Source organism: Tenrec ecaudatus, chromosome 9 (genome assembly GCF_050624435.1).
Source record: "Tenrec ecaudatus isolate mTenEca1 chromosome 9, mTenEca1.hap1, whole genome shotgun sequence".
In the NCBI taxonomy this organism is placed as follows: domain Eukaryota; kingdom Metazoa; phylum Chordata; class Mammalia; order Afrosoricida; family Tenrecidae; genus Tenrec; species Tenrec ecaudatus.
The window spans coordinates 68,799,578-68,814,557 of record NC_134538.1 but is presented as its reverse complement, the minus strand read 5'-3'; the positions used below and the strand labels follow the sequence as shown (position 1 = coordinate 68,814,557).

The following is a 14,980-nucleotide window of genomic DNA, read 5'->3' as shown; positions in this document are numbered from 1 at the left end:
AACAGAGAAGAAGGATTGGAGCTGACTCCACAGGAGCGGAAGCAGCATTAGTCCTGCCTGATAGAGTTCGGGGTAGGGGTGGGGTGGGGCTCCGGGAGGGGGGTACTGAGAAGGGACAGTACAGAGCTCTGATGGGAAGAATATAGACAAAATGCTACACGCTTAGCACCAGGACAGTGAATGGTATGGTCCGTAGACTAATCATACAATAATAAAGAGTTTAACAAGGAAACTTTGGTTCATACGCCTCCAACATAAGCTTCTTTTTGTGTTGTTCTGTTCAGACGAAAGCCTGAGATGTTTTCCATGGCTTACTTACAAGTCACTGTGATGTGTCTGTATTCTCTGGTGGCTTCATCCCACAGCCCCGGTTCACTGTGTCACTGTCACACTGCGTTCCCTCGGTCTGACATGTTGCCCTTACTCCTCACCCGTCACACACTTCAGATCCCGGGTACACACACCCACTGCAGTCTCACACTTCCTCCCAAGACTTAATCACGACCCAAACTGACTACTCATCTGTCTGCCGAGTTTCTGCCTGCAGAGAGCATGCATGCTCTAAACCTGGTGCTTTGTACATAGCCTGGTCCATGCTAGGTATGTAATAAATATATGTATTCATAATTTTCTAAACAGTTTAAACTTAGATTACTCGAAGAAGTTATCATCCTCTGATAGCCTTGCTATCAGCCAGAGAGGTTGTAAAGTCAACTCTGGCAGATGGTAGTTAGGTTAAAATGTAGTGCCTTATCATGTGATCTCCCCTTTTAAAGTTGTTTCACTTTTTAATATTTTCTGTTTTCCTATTGATGGCGGTTTTTCTGTGTTTTGTCTAGTCAATGATTTTGGTTTTATTATTTTTTGGTTGCTTGTTTGTGCTTTGTATGATTTTCTGAATATGAAATCCGGGACAGGCAGGTAGGGCTATAGAGACGGTAACTGGATTAATAACACAATAATAAACATTATAACATTGCTTCATAATATAAGAAGAAGAATAAAAGCCTAGGGGCATGTCAGAGAAGGATGGCAGGAGATGAGGAACTAACAACGCGCACGAATAGAAAATGTTCTGAAATGGACTGGTGATCACAGACACGTGAAGTCTACGGCAGTGAATCTATTAAATGAGAGAGCGCTGTGTGAAGGGGAAAGCCTAGCTGAACCTGAGCTGCTGCTCATTGGTTCTTACCCCCCAGGTGGGTGTCCTGCCGGCAACATTCTCTCTTGCCCCCTATCAGCCATTCTCCCCCTCCCTCTCCAGGATGAGCTAACCCCGGTGGGCCATGACCAAGGTCTTCTTTTGGAGAAACCCCACATGAAGAGGTTGGTGTGCATCACTGGCCTTTAACTCTTTCCCTTGACCTCTGAGCACTCCAACAATCCGCCGTTACCAGAGCATAAACTCCTGTCTATACTTCCATCCTGGACGTTTACAAGTGAGTGTTTCAATTGTTCAAAATACCTAGAGGAATTCCTAAATCAACTTCATACGTGGACATTTACTGACACCTTAAAGTGCCATCCCAAGGTTCCACACAGAACCGTCCCCCCTTTCATAGATCTATGAGAAGGCCTGAAAACCCTTTCATCTTCGATCATGAAGAGCGTTTGTGGCTGAGATTCACAGGAGTTGTCCAAGACAGCTGCCATTTGTTTGATGTGGCTATTTAAGTTTAAATGAATGACAATGGAAGAAAATTACAACTGAGTCCTTGGGCACCTTGGTTGCACTTCAAATGCTGTGTAGCCAATGTGATTAGTGGTTACCATCAAAAAGAATATTTCCATCATCAGGAAAATTCTATTGGATAGTACTGCTCTGAGCCCTTATATGGCATCAAAGATGAAGATCCACAGGGGAACAGGATGGAAGCAAGTTTGAAGGCAAGAATGGTCTGCGATGCAAGCTGATGTGTGTCAAAAAGCTCACACATAATTGGAGTCTCAGAAATTTGGAGCTCAGAAATTTTTAAATGGTGTACAGCTAAGTTCTATCAGGATCTTAAAATTGTTCCTTTAAACAAATGAAAAATAAAGACTCTGGAAATGCTAGGAATTTTGAGTAATGTATAAAGTGACAGTATTTCCATCTCACAGGATCGTCCTATTATGGACACAAACGAGGCAGGAAAGCAGTTTCCTTAATTTAGACTCTTGAATGTTCTGGGCCAGAGTGCTCCCTCTAGAGGGCAAAAAGGGGAAACATTTTTAAAGTCAACACTACACTACACACACATACAGGCAGACATACAGAAAAAGCAGTAATAAAAACTAAAATGACAGAATTAGGACAGAATATGAATAAAACCAATATTTTAATTACAGTATAAGTTTTAGTATAGAGGTTGGGGGTAAAGAGTGATTTATAGGGTTCAGTAATAAGAACTGCATCAATGTTAAATAATGATTTCTACTCAGCCTGTTGGCCCTGACATATTTTATCCAATCTTCTCCTTAGATTTCTTTAATGAATATCTATAAACTGTGTGTCTCCAACTTCATTCCTCCAAAGTCATAAATACTGCCACCTTGTGAATGCCATCAGACATGAGAGGGATCATAAATCTGAGTATAGATTTGCTAAAGCTCAGACATGAGCTTCTACCCCTTCTAGGCATAAGCAAATCAGATTTGCAAAATGAAAACTAGTGCCTGATGGCCACTCTTGGAAATGACATTGCAAAGGACAGTTTAACAGTTTTAAAAATGTTTCTCGTTATTCTTGCCACACAAAGCCACACTGGCCTCCAGTTGATTCTGACCCATAGCGACCCTGTGAGGGGCAGAGTGAACTCTGCTCCTGAGAATTTCCAAGGTGGTAAGTCTTTGTGGGAGGCGACAGCCTCATCTTTCTTTCTTAGTGAAGCTGGTGGGATTGAACCGCCAGCCTTGTGGTTAGCAGCCCAGTGCTTATTCCACAGTCTTCCCACGGCTCCTTGCCACACTGAGGGATGTCTTCATTACCATTGTTCTTGCTACGATTATTACTTTAATTGCACGTTTATCGCTGGCAAACGGCTCCTTGCCAAAGTGAAAACAATGATGAGCCCTAAGTTAAGAGTCCCAGGTTCCGAGTCTCGGCACCTCAACTTATTAACTGTGCACTCACGGCTGTTCCTTTCACTTCCTTAAAGTGCACTCGTTTCTTATTTACAAATTACTCTACCTACCTCTTGCACTTTTACAGAAGTTATATGAGACAAAGTCTTGGAACGCATACCATGTAAAAAGCACTACATACATATAAAGGATTTGTCTTCTTCTATTTAAAATTGCTACAGGTGTTATAATTCCTGCAAACTCCGCCTCTCCGTTAGAGTAAAACAAAATTCATTACCGCTCATGATTGATTTTCAAAAGTAAGTGGTGACTTTAAATCCTGAACACTGGCCACTGCTAACGAAGACCCTAAAGGGCGTATTGGATGGTGTGCAGGTCTCTCCAAAGCTTTTGGTTAAAAGCTATGGATTGTGGAGGTTCCGACCGTTTTCCTGTTATGAGTCCTGTCTCTTTTTAACAGGTAACCCATCCCAGAAAACACACACTATGAGAAATGAGGAAGGTCTAGTTACAAGTCTGCCAGCACTGAGTTATCAATCACAGTGGGTTAATCCGCTCAGGATTACCTGCAGCATTTCCCATTTAATACATGACACCAAACTATTTTTAAGCAACCATTAAATAATCTATAGATTCCTCTGAAGTAGAGTTCTCTTTAGGTGGGGAGAGGTATTAGAATTTAAAGAGCTTAGTTTTATATGTAATGTAAAAGTGCTTATATTTAATATATTGAATATAAAAGAAAAGATCACATTTGCTATCAGTCTCTCTTTGGGCAAAAGAGGAAAGAAAATAATTAAATCTGCATTCCTGGTAAAATCAAACGATTGGAGGAAAAACAAAAACTGCTATTCATGCATCGGTACATATGGAAGATTCTGCATGTTACAAGTAAACACAAAGGAATTCGTTTCTAAGATGATGAAGTATACAGACTTCCTATTACTAGTGGAGAGGGAATGAAACCCGTCATGAGGAAATATGTGAGAAATCTCCCCTTTAAGGCGGCTTTGGGTATCTCAGCAAGAAGATTTCCCACAAAGGATGATTACAAAGAATAATATCTTATGAAGAAGTCTCAATGATCTGTAACGTCAATGGCCACTGAAGTGATTTTTAAATGTGGATTACTGACTTGCTACTTCATAATGGCTTGCCTCCACCATAATCATCTTTATCTGGTTAAAACATTCTTTCAGAGAAAATGAGATAATTAGGAAAAAAAACATGCTAACAATTCCATTTAGAACATAATCGGTTTCAGGATGCCGTTGTGTATTCTTTTATATGCTGTTGTTTTTTACTGCAAAGCAGGAAAAAAAAAAGAAAAGGCCTAGAACCTCTACCCCATGCTCTTAATACAGTCTTCCACATACAGACCATGTCGTTGCACCTGCTGTACCATTGCTGTCAAGTCAACTGTGGCTTGAGGTGACTCCAAGTCATGTGTGCAGGGTAGAAAACACAGGGTTTTCTAGGATACAAGCTTCTGGAAGAGATCACCAGGCCTTTCTCCTTAGGTACCTCTGGGTGGGTTAAGCCACACAGGCTCCCGAGACACATGTAGGGCTGCTTTTTCATGAATGCTCTCTTTGCCGGGTCAAGCAGCTGAGCTTAAAACTTTAAACTAGCACGGGCTGACAGTGTGTGAGGAACACACTGGAATTTGGATGTGTCTCCTGTTTGGTTTGTGTTTAGGGAGCCAGGGCTGTTAGACACCCACACGTGCATGGTTCTTTCTGGAGACAGTCATGTCCTCCAGGGATGTTTCCTCAGAAGGCGAAAAAGGAATGAGGGGACGCTGCTCAAATGCTAAGAGATGTCCACTCTTTTGATAGGTTGTACCCACTCCTCATTTTCCAACAGTACTAGGCTCCACAGACCAAGTTGCTATGCAAAATTAGTGTTCTTTGAAAAGGAAAGATGGCCACGTTCGATCAGAAAATGGAGGATGAGCACATCATTACACAACTGCCAAACTACTGAGCATGCTGGTCCAGCCAAGCAGATACAGAGAGCTAAACCATCACAACCAGCGTTCTCTGCACCTCATAGCTGGGCAGGAAGACATGAAAGAGTCAAATGGTTTAATGGTTTAGGTATGATTGCAAATGCAAAATGCCAGATCACGAGATAGTCAGTGAGGACATAACCGGGGTATGTGGCATTGCAATGATAGAAGACAGGACTAACTGCCTTTATTTTCAAAGTGAGGCCATGGGAGTGGTAGGAGGAAAGACCTGGCAGTCAGCCTCTGAAAATCACCCCGTGCATCTCCTCTGAACCACACCGGTCTGCAGTCCATTTTCAGGAGGGTGCAGGACTACGCAGCATTTCATCCCACGTGCATGCGGTCACCTTGTGTTGGGGGCCAACTGGATAGCAGCTGACAACAACAACAACAACAACAACAACAAGGTATTCCCAAGTTTATTCTTTAGAAAAAGGTCGTAGGGCCCCACATATCAAATGCAGATTTTTCCCTCTAGGACACATTAAATTTGCCCCTGTGTGTTCCTGGGACATTAATGCTTTATGGGAGTAGAAAGTGTCATCTTTCTCCCACGGAGAGGCTGATGGTTTTGAACCGCTAAACTTGACATTAGCAAAGCAATAGGAAATCCACCGTACCACCAGGGTTCCATATTAAACAGACAAGTACCGTAGAAAGTGGTTAGAGAAATACAGAGGAACACAGCAGGGGCAGAGGTGTGTTCAAGCCGGGACCCGAGTTAAGGCCCTTGGTTGAGCACCTGTGTTCCCTGACTGGAGTGATTCTCGGACAGTGGACATGGCCGGCTGCTGCTGCAGGCCCACTCTTCGCGAAGCACTGGACCCGGCCTCCCTGTGACTCTTGCAGGAGGGCTGATTGAGTCCTAGACCCCGGATGAACCCGTTATTCCATTAGGCTTCTCACAGAAATGCTTGAGCTCCTCACCCGCATCGCACCAAGCAAGACCTCCACTTATCATTAAAGCGTGCCAGCGGAACCCACGGCCTTCTCTTGGAACAGAGGTGAGTGAGAAGAGACTGGAGGACCAGAACAGAGCTGCAAAAACGGCAACTTTGAAACACAGTGTCTCCGTGGGGAGCCTGTGACTTACCTTTTCAAGTGGACAGTGGGTGCTATCTCGGAGAAATGGAAGCAGGTTGGGGCGATCATATTCCGCGTAGAGGCTGATCTGCTTTTCGTGGTAGCACTGCCCCTTATGATGGTCCCTCTTGAAGAGCTTATGCAAATACTGAAAGCAACAGAAGAGACACCGTGGAGAGTCAAAGGAGCGCACTGTTATTTGCAGTTCTAAACAGCCTCCTTGAGTCGTCAAGGGAGAAGCAGTTTTCAAAAGCCATCTGAAGATGAAGATGTGCACAGAAGGCGGCTGCGGACGGCAAGGAGACTCTGGTCCTCACTCCAGAAGCACGCCCTGGGCCCTGGCCCTTCCACTCACCGACCCTGTGACCTCGGACAAGTCCCTACGTTCTCTGACTCGGTTTCCGTATCTGCAAAGCCTGTATTAAACTGCTGTGAGGGTTGCACGTACTTTGGTCCTGTTAGCAGGAGAGACCAGTCCCTGTAAAACAGAGGTTCCCAGCCTTCCTGATGCCGCGACCCTTTCATACCGTTCCTCATGTTGTGATGACCCCCCAATCATAAAAATATTTTCGTTGCTGCTTCATCACTGTAATTTTGCTACTGTGATGAATCGGGCGACCCCTGTAAAAGGGTTGTTTGACCCCCAAAGGGGTGGCGACCCACAGGTTGAGAACCGCTGCTGTAAAAGGTCATTGTGCTTGGCAAAGTAGAAGGCTGGTGAAACAGACTGACCATGAGGTGGATCGACACAGTGGCCCTGACAACGGGCTCGGACATAACAGCCATTGTGAGGATGGGGTGGGACGCGGCAGTGAATCACTTGGCTGGACACAGGGTCACTATGAGTGGCGACCGCCCGGACAGCACGTAACAAAAGCACGAGGTGCCAATTGTGAGTCACGCGGAACTGTGCTTGGCACATGCGAAGCACTGCGGATATGCTACCACTGGGGCGACTGGTTCCTTTTGTCACCACCTGCTTCGGCTTAGATCAAAGATCATGGGTGAGTGGTAGTCTTGCTAGGTCATAAAATTCTCTTGTACAAGGAGGAGGCAGTCTGAAGCACGGGCTTATAAAGACACCAGCTGCAAGCGGCACCTTAGTTTTCACACGTTCTACGTCCCCTCTCGGTTACGTCACTGCGATCTGTGCACATCCAAACCAAAGCAGGTGAGGAGCTACCAGCGGACGTGGCAATAATGTTACCTTAGCGGCAGGGAGACACGAGTGAAAATCACGTAGGCTACAGGTGCTAGGAACCGATCTGCAAAATGCATTCCTTACCCTCACTGCCTGAAAAAGCTAATGGACCTCACAGGAAGTGAGTCATTCATTTTCTTCTCACAGCAAGACTAAGCCTGCCAATACATTAAGCAGAGGTTAAAAATCAATGTGCAATGTTTAGTTAATGGGAAATAGGAAATGCACACAAAACCCCCAGACGCCACCGGAGGCGGGAAGAGCTGAATCAGCTTGAGAGTGGTTGGTTCCTAATCAGTCTTAGAAGCTGTGATGCGCAAGAAGCCGGCTCATTTTGACATCAGCTGTTTGACAGGGAGAGACGTGCTAGATACGCCTAACCATGACAGACACAGCACTGAGGAACCACTACGCAGGGTACAGGTCCACCTGGCCCAAGGGCAGTGTGAGGCGGTCAGAGGAACCAGACCGAACTGGCGCTTGGACTGAGGCTGATGTATAATCAGGCCGGTCTGATGAAGGGTCCCTGCCCACCCCTGACCCTGGTGTCCTCCACAGGGTGTGATCCATGCTGCTGCTTCCCAGAAGCACACACCAGATAGGAAGCCTCTGCTCCCTATGCTGGGTCGATTTATAGAGACAATACCCTTCCTGATGGGGGAGACAGAGCCATTCTAGTGTGGTCTCTCTCTCCATCACAGGACAGCATGAATCACACGCACCAGAGATAACTCCGGCTCACAGTAATGTCTCATGGCTTAAGCAGGCCAGAAGTCACTGCTTTACAGACACATGCCTAGGAGGCCAGTCCAAGAGAGCCTTGCCTGGGTAAGCAGGTAATCTTAAGCTGCTGAGCATGAACAATACCACAGTAGCATCTGCGTGACCCCTGGGAAAAAAGTACCAGAGCAAAAGTGTCAGGTACAAAACTGAGGCCCAAACAAAAGCCTTAAGCTTCTACTGGGTGCCAAAAGGTGGACAAGGATACAAGTACACACCCTGTGTTCAGCGCCTCTTTAATCACTACTTCTGCCAAAGGCCTCTCTTGTCTGGTTCTTTTTCAATGACAGAGATTACACCTACTCTTCCTTTATTACCACGAGGACAGCAATGCAGAGTCAGAGGTGTGCTTCCCCTCAGGCCTAGAATAATGGGTCTCAAACAGCACAACCACCACAATTAGAGACGGAGAGGAGATCATCAAGTGCCACAATCAGGGACAAAAACCCCAACCCCCAGGGCATGGTGCACCTACAGATTGGACTGCAAAACACTCCTAGAGGCCAACAAACTGTCCTTGAACTAACTACAAGCTTTTCTTTCTTGTTGTGTTTTTTCTGTCATTGTCTATTGTTGCTTGGTTGTGCTCGGTCTTGTTTTGGTGCATGTTACTATCTCCACAGGCCTGTCTAAATAAGATAGGCTGGATGAACAGTCTGGAGGAGAAAGCAACAGGACCGACAGTTCCACGGGGACATGGGAGAGGGGAAGGGGGGAAAGGTAGTGGTGTTAACAAACCCAGGGACAAGGGAACAACAAGCGATCCAAATCGGTGGTGAGAAGGGTGTAGGAGGCCTGGTAGGGCATGATCAAGGGTAATGTAACCAAGAGGAATTACTGAAACCCAAATGAAGATTGAGCACGATAATGGGAAAAGAGGAAAGTCAAAGGAAATAGAGGAAAGAGCTAGGAGGCAAAGAGCATTTATAGATGTCTAAATAAAGGCATGCACATATGCAAATATATGTATGAGTGTGGGGAAATAGATCTATGTGCATATATTTATAGGTTTAATGTTAATATAGCAGAAGGACATTGAGCCTCCACTCAAGTACTCCCTCAACGCAAGAATATTTTGTTCTATTAAATTGGCATTCTATGATGCTCACCTTTCCGATACAACTGTTGAAGACAAAGCGGATGAATAAGCAAATGTGGTGAATAAAGCTGATGGTACCCGGCTATCAAAAGACATAGCATCCGGGATCTTAAAGGCAAACAAGCGGCCATTCAGCTCAGAAGCAAAAAATCCCATATGGAAGAAGCACACCAGCCTGTGCGATCATGAGGTGTTGAAGGGATCAGGTATCAGGCATCATCAGAACAAAAAAAATCTTACCATAGTGCATGAGGGGTGGAGTGCGGAGTGGAGACCCAAAGTCCATTTGCAGGGCACTGGACATCCCCTTACAGAAGAGTCTCAGGGAGGAGACGAGCCAGTCAGGGTGTGATGTAACAATGATGAAACATACAACTTTCCTCTAGTTCCTAAATGCTTCCTCCTCCCGAACTATCATGATCCCAATTTTACCTTACAAATCTGGCTAGACCAGAGGATATACACTGGTACAGATAGGAACTGGAGAAAAAGGGAATCCAGAGCAGATGATCCCTTCAGGACCAGTGGTGTGAGTGGCGATACTGGGAGGGTAGAGGGTGAGTGGGTTAGAAAGGGGGAAGTGATTACAAGGATCTACATGTGACCTCCTCCCTGGGGGATGGAAAACAAAAAGTGGGTGAAGGGAGACATCGGACAGGGCAAGATATGACAAAATAATAATTTATAAATTATCAAGGGTTCATGAGGGAGGCAGGAGGGTGGAGGGAAGGGAAAAATGAGGAGCTGAAGCCAGGAGCTTAGATGGAGAGCAAATGTTTTGAGAATGATGAGGGCAATGATGTACCAATGTGCTTTACACAATTGATGTATGTACGGATTGTGATAAGAGTTGTATGAGCCCCTAATAAAATAATTTAAAATAAAACAAAACCCAAACGAGGGTTGGCTCCTATCATCCTGTGCTTCCGACATGGGTCTTTTGCGTGGCTCTCCATTGGCATGAGAACCGCTAGCTGTAGGGCACGTACCAGGATATGCCACGACACCACACTTCCACTAAACAGAAACTACAGGGGACTAGGGGTCCGCGCCTGGGCCTAATGGCAGCACCGTAACAAATGTGCTGATTTTTATTTTGCTGTTGCACTTGACTTGTGAGTTGAAATTTAGCTGTCTGATCTATGATGAAGCCCTGGCCTCAGATGCATAGCAGGGGCCGTGGTTTAGCAGCCGTAGAACAGTGTTTGAGGGAAAAATCTCCGATATGAACGTCAACTTCCTTGAGGACGCCTCTCCAACGTGCCCCCTCAATCCTGGGAGTGGGTGTGCCTAATGTCCAGTGGGAAGGGCGACGGGAGGCTGCCGTGCTTACCACATGCTGCAACTCCGGCCTGCTTTCTAGTTCTTCCACCACCTTTTTAATCTGCAGGCAAGAAAAAGGAGTATTTCAAATTTAGAGTGATGAGGACACACATCAAGTTACAAACCTATCTGAGGAACATCTTTCTTCCTCAGGGCATAAGTGGTCCTGAACATTCATCTGGTAAGAGCCAAAAGAACCAAAAAAAAGTACTCACGGATATTTTATCTTCATTGTCCAAAAGCATGTCAACAGCTTTCTGAAACATAAAAAAATTGCCAAAATGATTAACATTTGCCATCTAAGAAGATAACTTTAAACCCACATTCTGGGTGCATCACCCATGAAAGACAGAGAGCTTATTTCAGAATACTTAAGAGCCCCTAACTTTAAAATGGCCTATGAAGTGAGATGAAACTGGCAAGTATGCATCCAGAATGTGTCTCAATTTGAGGCCAATGTGTTCGCATCCTATAGAAATGGTGCCTTGCTTTACTTTACGGAGCTTAAAACGTCCCCAATGTACCGATTCCTGCTCCCTCGATGTCTCAGATATAGTCACAGGTCTTCTGAGACTCAGAGAGAATCTGACTACCAGTACTACAGGAATGGGTTTGCCTTCAGGCCACCTGAATCTTGATTAGACCACGCTCTGAGATTCCCTAAATATACGGAGCTAGTCTGGTGTGGAGAGCAGGGTGAAGGGGCAGAGGGAGGGAGGGTAGGAGAGTTCTTGAAGTTTCCTCACCATAACACCTCATGGACTTCTAGAAGTTACTTTAACGACCTTCTGCGCGGCATGAGGAGTGGTGCAGACAGACAATGCTACTAACCCGAAGGCGGGAGGTGTGAGTTCGCACAGAGGGGCCTTACAAAAACAGGTCTGGTGATCTGTTCTGGAAACCAGTCACTGCAAACCCGGTGTATCATGCACGGGTTTCCAGGAGTTGCAATCGATTTGACGGCAACTGGTTGGTTGGTGGCCACTATTCATGAAACACCCGGGAGACAGTGTTTCTCACAAGAGGTCCTGGGGAATCAGTGCACCAGCCTGAGGGAGCTCAAGTACAATACGAGTGTTCTGCTCCCTCTAGTATTATCTAGCAGCTGCCCCAAACTGGTTTTATTTTCGCTCTCAAATGAGCATGCTGAAATAGATCGTCCCTAGGGTCTAATTAAAAAAAGAAAACAAAACAGGATTCTTTCCCTTTGGATTATAATCTTGAGTAGCAATTACTTTTGGCTCATTCATCTTTTTCCCAGTTACACTAGGCTCTTGAGACACATGGGGCCAAGGGGATGGAGAAGAGGAAAGACCAGATGTAAGGGAAAATACAATGAACCTGTATGTAAGCACCCCGCCCTCTCCGTAATGATCTGCAAGACTAGCAGACTCTCTGTGGCTGGGCTCCCTCAGAAGAGCACTTACGGTTTGTGGAGCTGTGACCCCTAAGTACTCGACCCACACAGAGCTGACAACGGGCTAAAAGCATCTTTCCACAGAGAGCTACAATTACGACACATCTGCATTCAGTGTTAAGTTTGTGAATAATACACGATACCACAAATACAATAAAATATAGGTGGAAAATACAAGTAGCCTGTTGAAAAGTGTTGAGGATTTACTCTTCAATTTATGTGATATGTTAATTTTCTGAATGAAAACCACGGTTTTAGAAGAAGGGAGCTCTGGTGGTGTAGTGGTTCCACGCTGGGCTGTTCAGCAGTTCGAAACCACCGGCAGCTCCTCGGGAGAAAGACTGTAACCAGTTACAGGCTCTGACACCCAGGGGTCAGATGAGTCCATGAGGATGCTGGTGTAGTTCTACCACCAGTGCAGGGCATTAGCTTCTTTCATCATGAAATCGATCAAACAGCAAACAAATAAAATCTCTAAAAAACACCTATAAGGTGGCTTCAAAGGAAAAACGGAATTAAAAGACAATGGACTTTTCAAGGAATTACCACTTTGTGAACTACTGTGAGCTGTGGAACTGGGTCCCCACATCTGACGAGTGGAACTCTATTCACATTGGTTCAAGAATAAACTGACATAGTCTGAACATCAACTGAGACCAAGGGTCACTACACATGCTACATCTATCCATGTCAAGGGACAAAACCTCAACGTATGGGCTGAAAACTAAAAATAAACAGGGCAAAAACATAAGGCTTACTTCATTTCTATGAATTATGTTTTAAATGCTTTCCTGATGGATGAAATGCAGTTTTTGAACACTGGCTGCTAGCAGGATTCTTGAATGGTGACAACTGAAACCACGAATCACATCTAGCAGGAGTCAGAGTCTTCTGAGCTCCATCAGCCTACAACTCACCTATGGGATCTATGACGCAATACGGCACCCGTCCGGATGTCGAGCATTAAAATCAAGGTTAGCAAAAGCACTTTCTCGGGTATTGGAATAAGAGACACATTACCTCTGAATCAAAATCCATTAATAAGACAATTTTATCCTTGATAGAACTGAAAAGGTTGTGCTTATGGATCAGCTTGAAGACGTCTTTATGTCTCAATGCTAAGTATATCTCCAGAGCACTGCCATAGTTTGTGTCATAGGTGTACCTGGTGATACAAACATGTTGACGTTAATCAGGGTCAACAGTTCAAATTGAAAAGCAAACCCCTGACACACTTAAGATTATATTTTACAAGATTAAAAACCAAAACACCTGCTTTTAAGAGTAAAGTCAATGTTATTTAGAACAAAAATATTCCTTAGGGTGTAGCTACATACAACCAATAAGTACTTCTCTCTCTGAACTGTGCCTCAAATCTTGCCTCATTTTAAAAAAATTGATGAAACTCAAGTAATAAACATTTCTTGGGAGCGGCGCCTCAACTGCGTGCATGAGTGTGTAAGTCTAGGACTTACGAAGCAGAGACCAAGGCCTTGTCACTCGAGTAAGAGGCAAGTCAGTAAAAATTGTTACAAGCAAGATAAAGCTAACAAGTGGGCTATATTCCAGAGGTTTGTTTGTATAGAACTTAAATGTATTTTTCTTCGGAAACAATGTTTTTCGGATTAATTAAGCCTCTAGGCCAGTTCCTTCAAGCTAATTCAAAGTAGATGATAAGTACAGTACTAACAGGAATATTGACTCTAAAAAACAAGTAGAATGATGTTCCCGGGAGAAAACGATCAGCACCCCGACTCAGAATGCTACAGCACAACTCTGCCACAGTCTCACGCGACCCTTCATTGTGGGTCATTTTGATGTAACTCTCTTAGTCTTGGGCAAACGTGTAGGGAGAGTGGGGGGCACGTGCAGAGAGAGGGGGACAGAGCGCTGGTGAATACTCCGAAAGTGCACTTCTTGTTTCCCCAGACCTAGCCTTCTGGGGGTGGGCTGCATCTTGACATAAAGCCTGGGTCACTGGCAATGCCTAATTGACTTGGGACATATTAACCACAGCTTCTGTTTGTGAGCCCTGACATGGTGCCAGGCACTGCGCTGACCTCTGAGGACACCTCATTTAAACCTTACAATCATCACAATGAGGGAACTGCCAACTACAAATCTAAAGATAAGGAGTCTGAGGTTTGAGAGAATACCTGGCTTTCAGATCCGTGAAAACAAACAATCCAGGGCTGCCCTCCCTGGAAGACTGTCTGCGTGACTTGACGGCCTCAGAGCTGTCCCACTTCCCCCCACCCCCCCATCTGCTGGGTCTCGCTCCTCTGTGAAACAGGATAGGCCAACAGCAGCCTCAGACCCTTTCCCCATTTTTCAGCTGATCATTTGAGGCTTATAAGAGGCTATTCCTAAGAGTGCACACACACATGAAGGGCTCCTTCCTGCCTCCGTTTCCCCATCATCCCACCACAATCGCCATGTGATGTTGAGAGTCAATCCAACTCCTGGCCACCCAACGTGGTCAGAGCAGAACTGTGCTCTGTCACCGGTGGACTCTCTGGAAGTAGACCGCAGAGACTTTCCCAAGGTGCCTCGGGGTGGACTTCAACAGCCAACCTGTAGGCTCTTATCCTTGAGCAGTATGCTCCCCCTTCAGAGCGCCCCAAATCTAAACCCAAATCTCCACTGTGGATGGAGACGAAGTTGGGAAAAGAACCACTAAAACATACGCACAGTTCGGCCAGGGTTTTAAGCAAGGTCCTGTTTTGAGCGTCTTTCTTCAGGTGATCCCGAACAGCTTGAATGATTACCGAAGTGTTGTAGAGATTTCCAGGCCATTCTTGGATTAATGTGGCAAAACCCTAAGAGATATATTTAAGGAGAGAAAGACTCTTCATACAGGATAACAATCCAAATAGTTTAAATAACACTGAAAAGTTTTCTTATAACTGATCGAATAATTTTATCATGAAAACTCTAGTCAATAAACATTCTGTCCGTCTTGAGGTGAGGGAGGGGATGGATGGCAGGGAGGATGACGGC

At 45.1% G+C, this 14,980-nt stretch overlaps 1 protein-coding gene across 2 annotated transcripts in view; it reads right to left on the bottom strand.

Annotated features, from left to right (window-relative positions):
• The window catches only part of VPS41 (VPS41 subunit of HOPS complex), a 216,769-nt gene that overhangs the window by 31,648 nt on the left and 170,141 nt on the right, over window positions 1-14,980 (bottom strand). For both annotated transcript variants that reach the window (XM_075558184.1, XM_075558185.1), the window contains 5 exons: window positions 14,672-14,799; window positions 13,001-13,145; window positions 10,779-10,820; window positions 10,574-10,624; window positions 6,171-6,308 (listed from right to left, as the gene is read on the bottom strand). In XM_075558184.1, coding sequence (XP_075414299.1) covers window positions 6,171-6,308; window positions 10,574-10,624; window positions 10,779-10,820; window positions 13,001-13,145; window positions 14,672-14,799 — 504 coding nt within the window. The remainder of the gene's footprint in view (window positions 1-6,170; window positions 6,309-10,573; window positions 10,625-10,778; window positions 10,821-13,000; window positions 13,146-14,671; window positions 14,800-14,980) is intronic.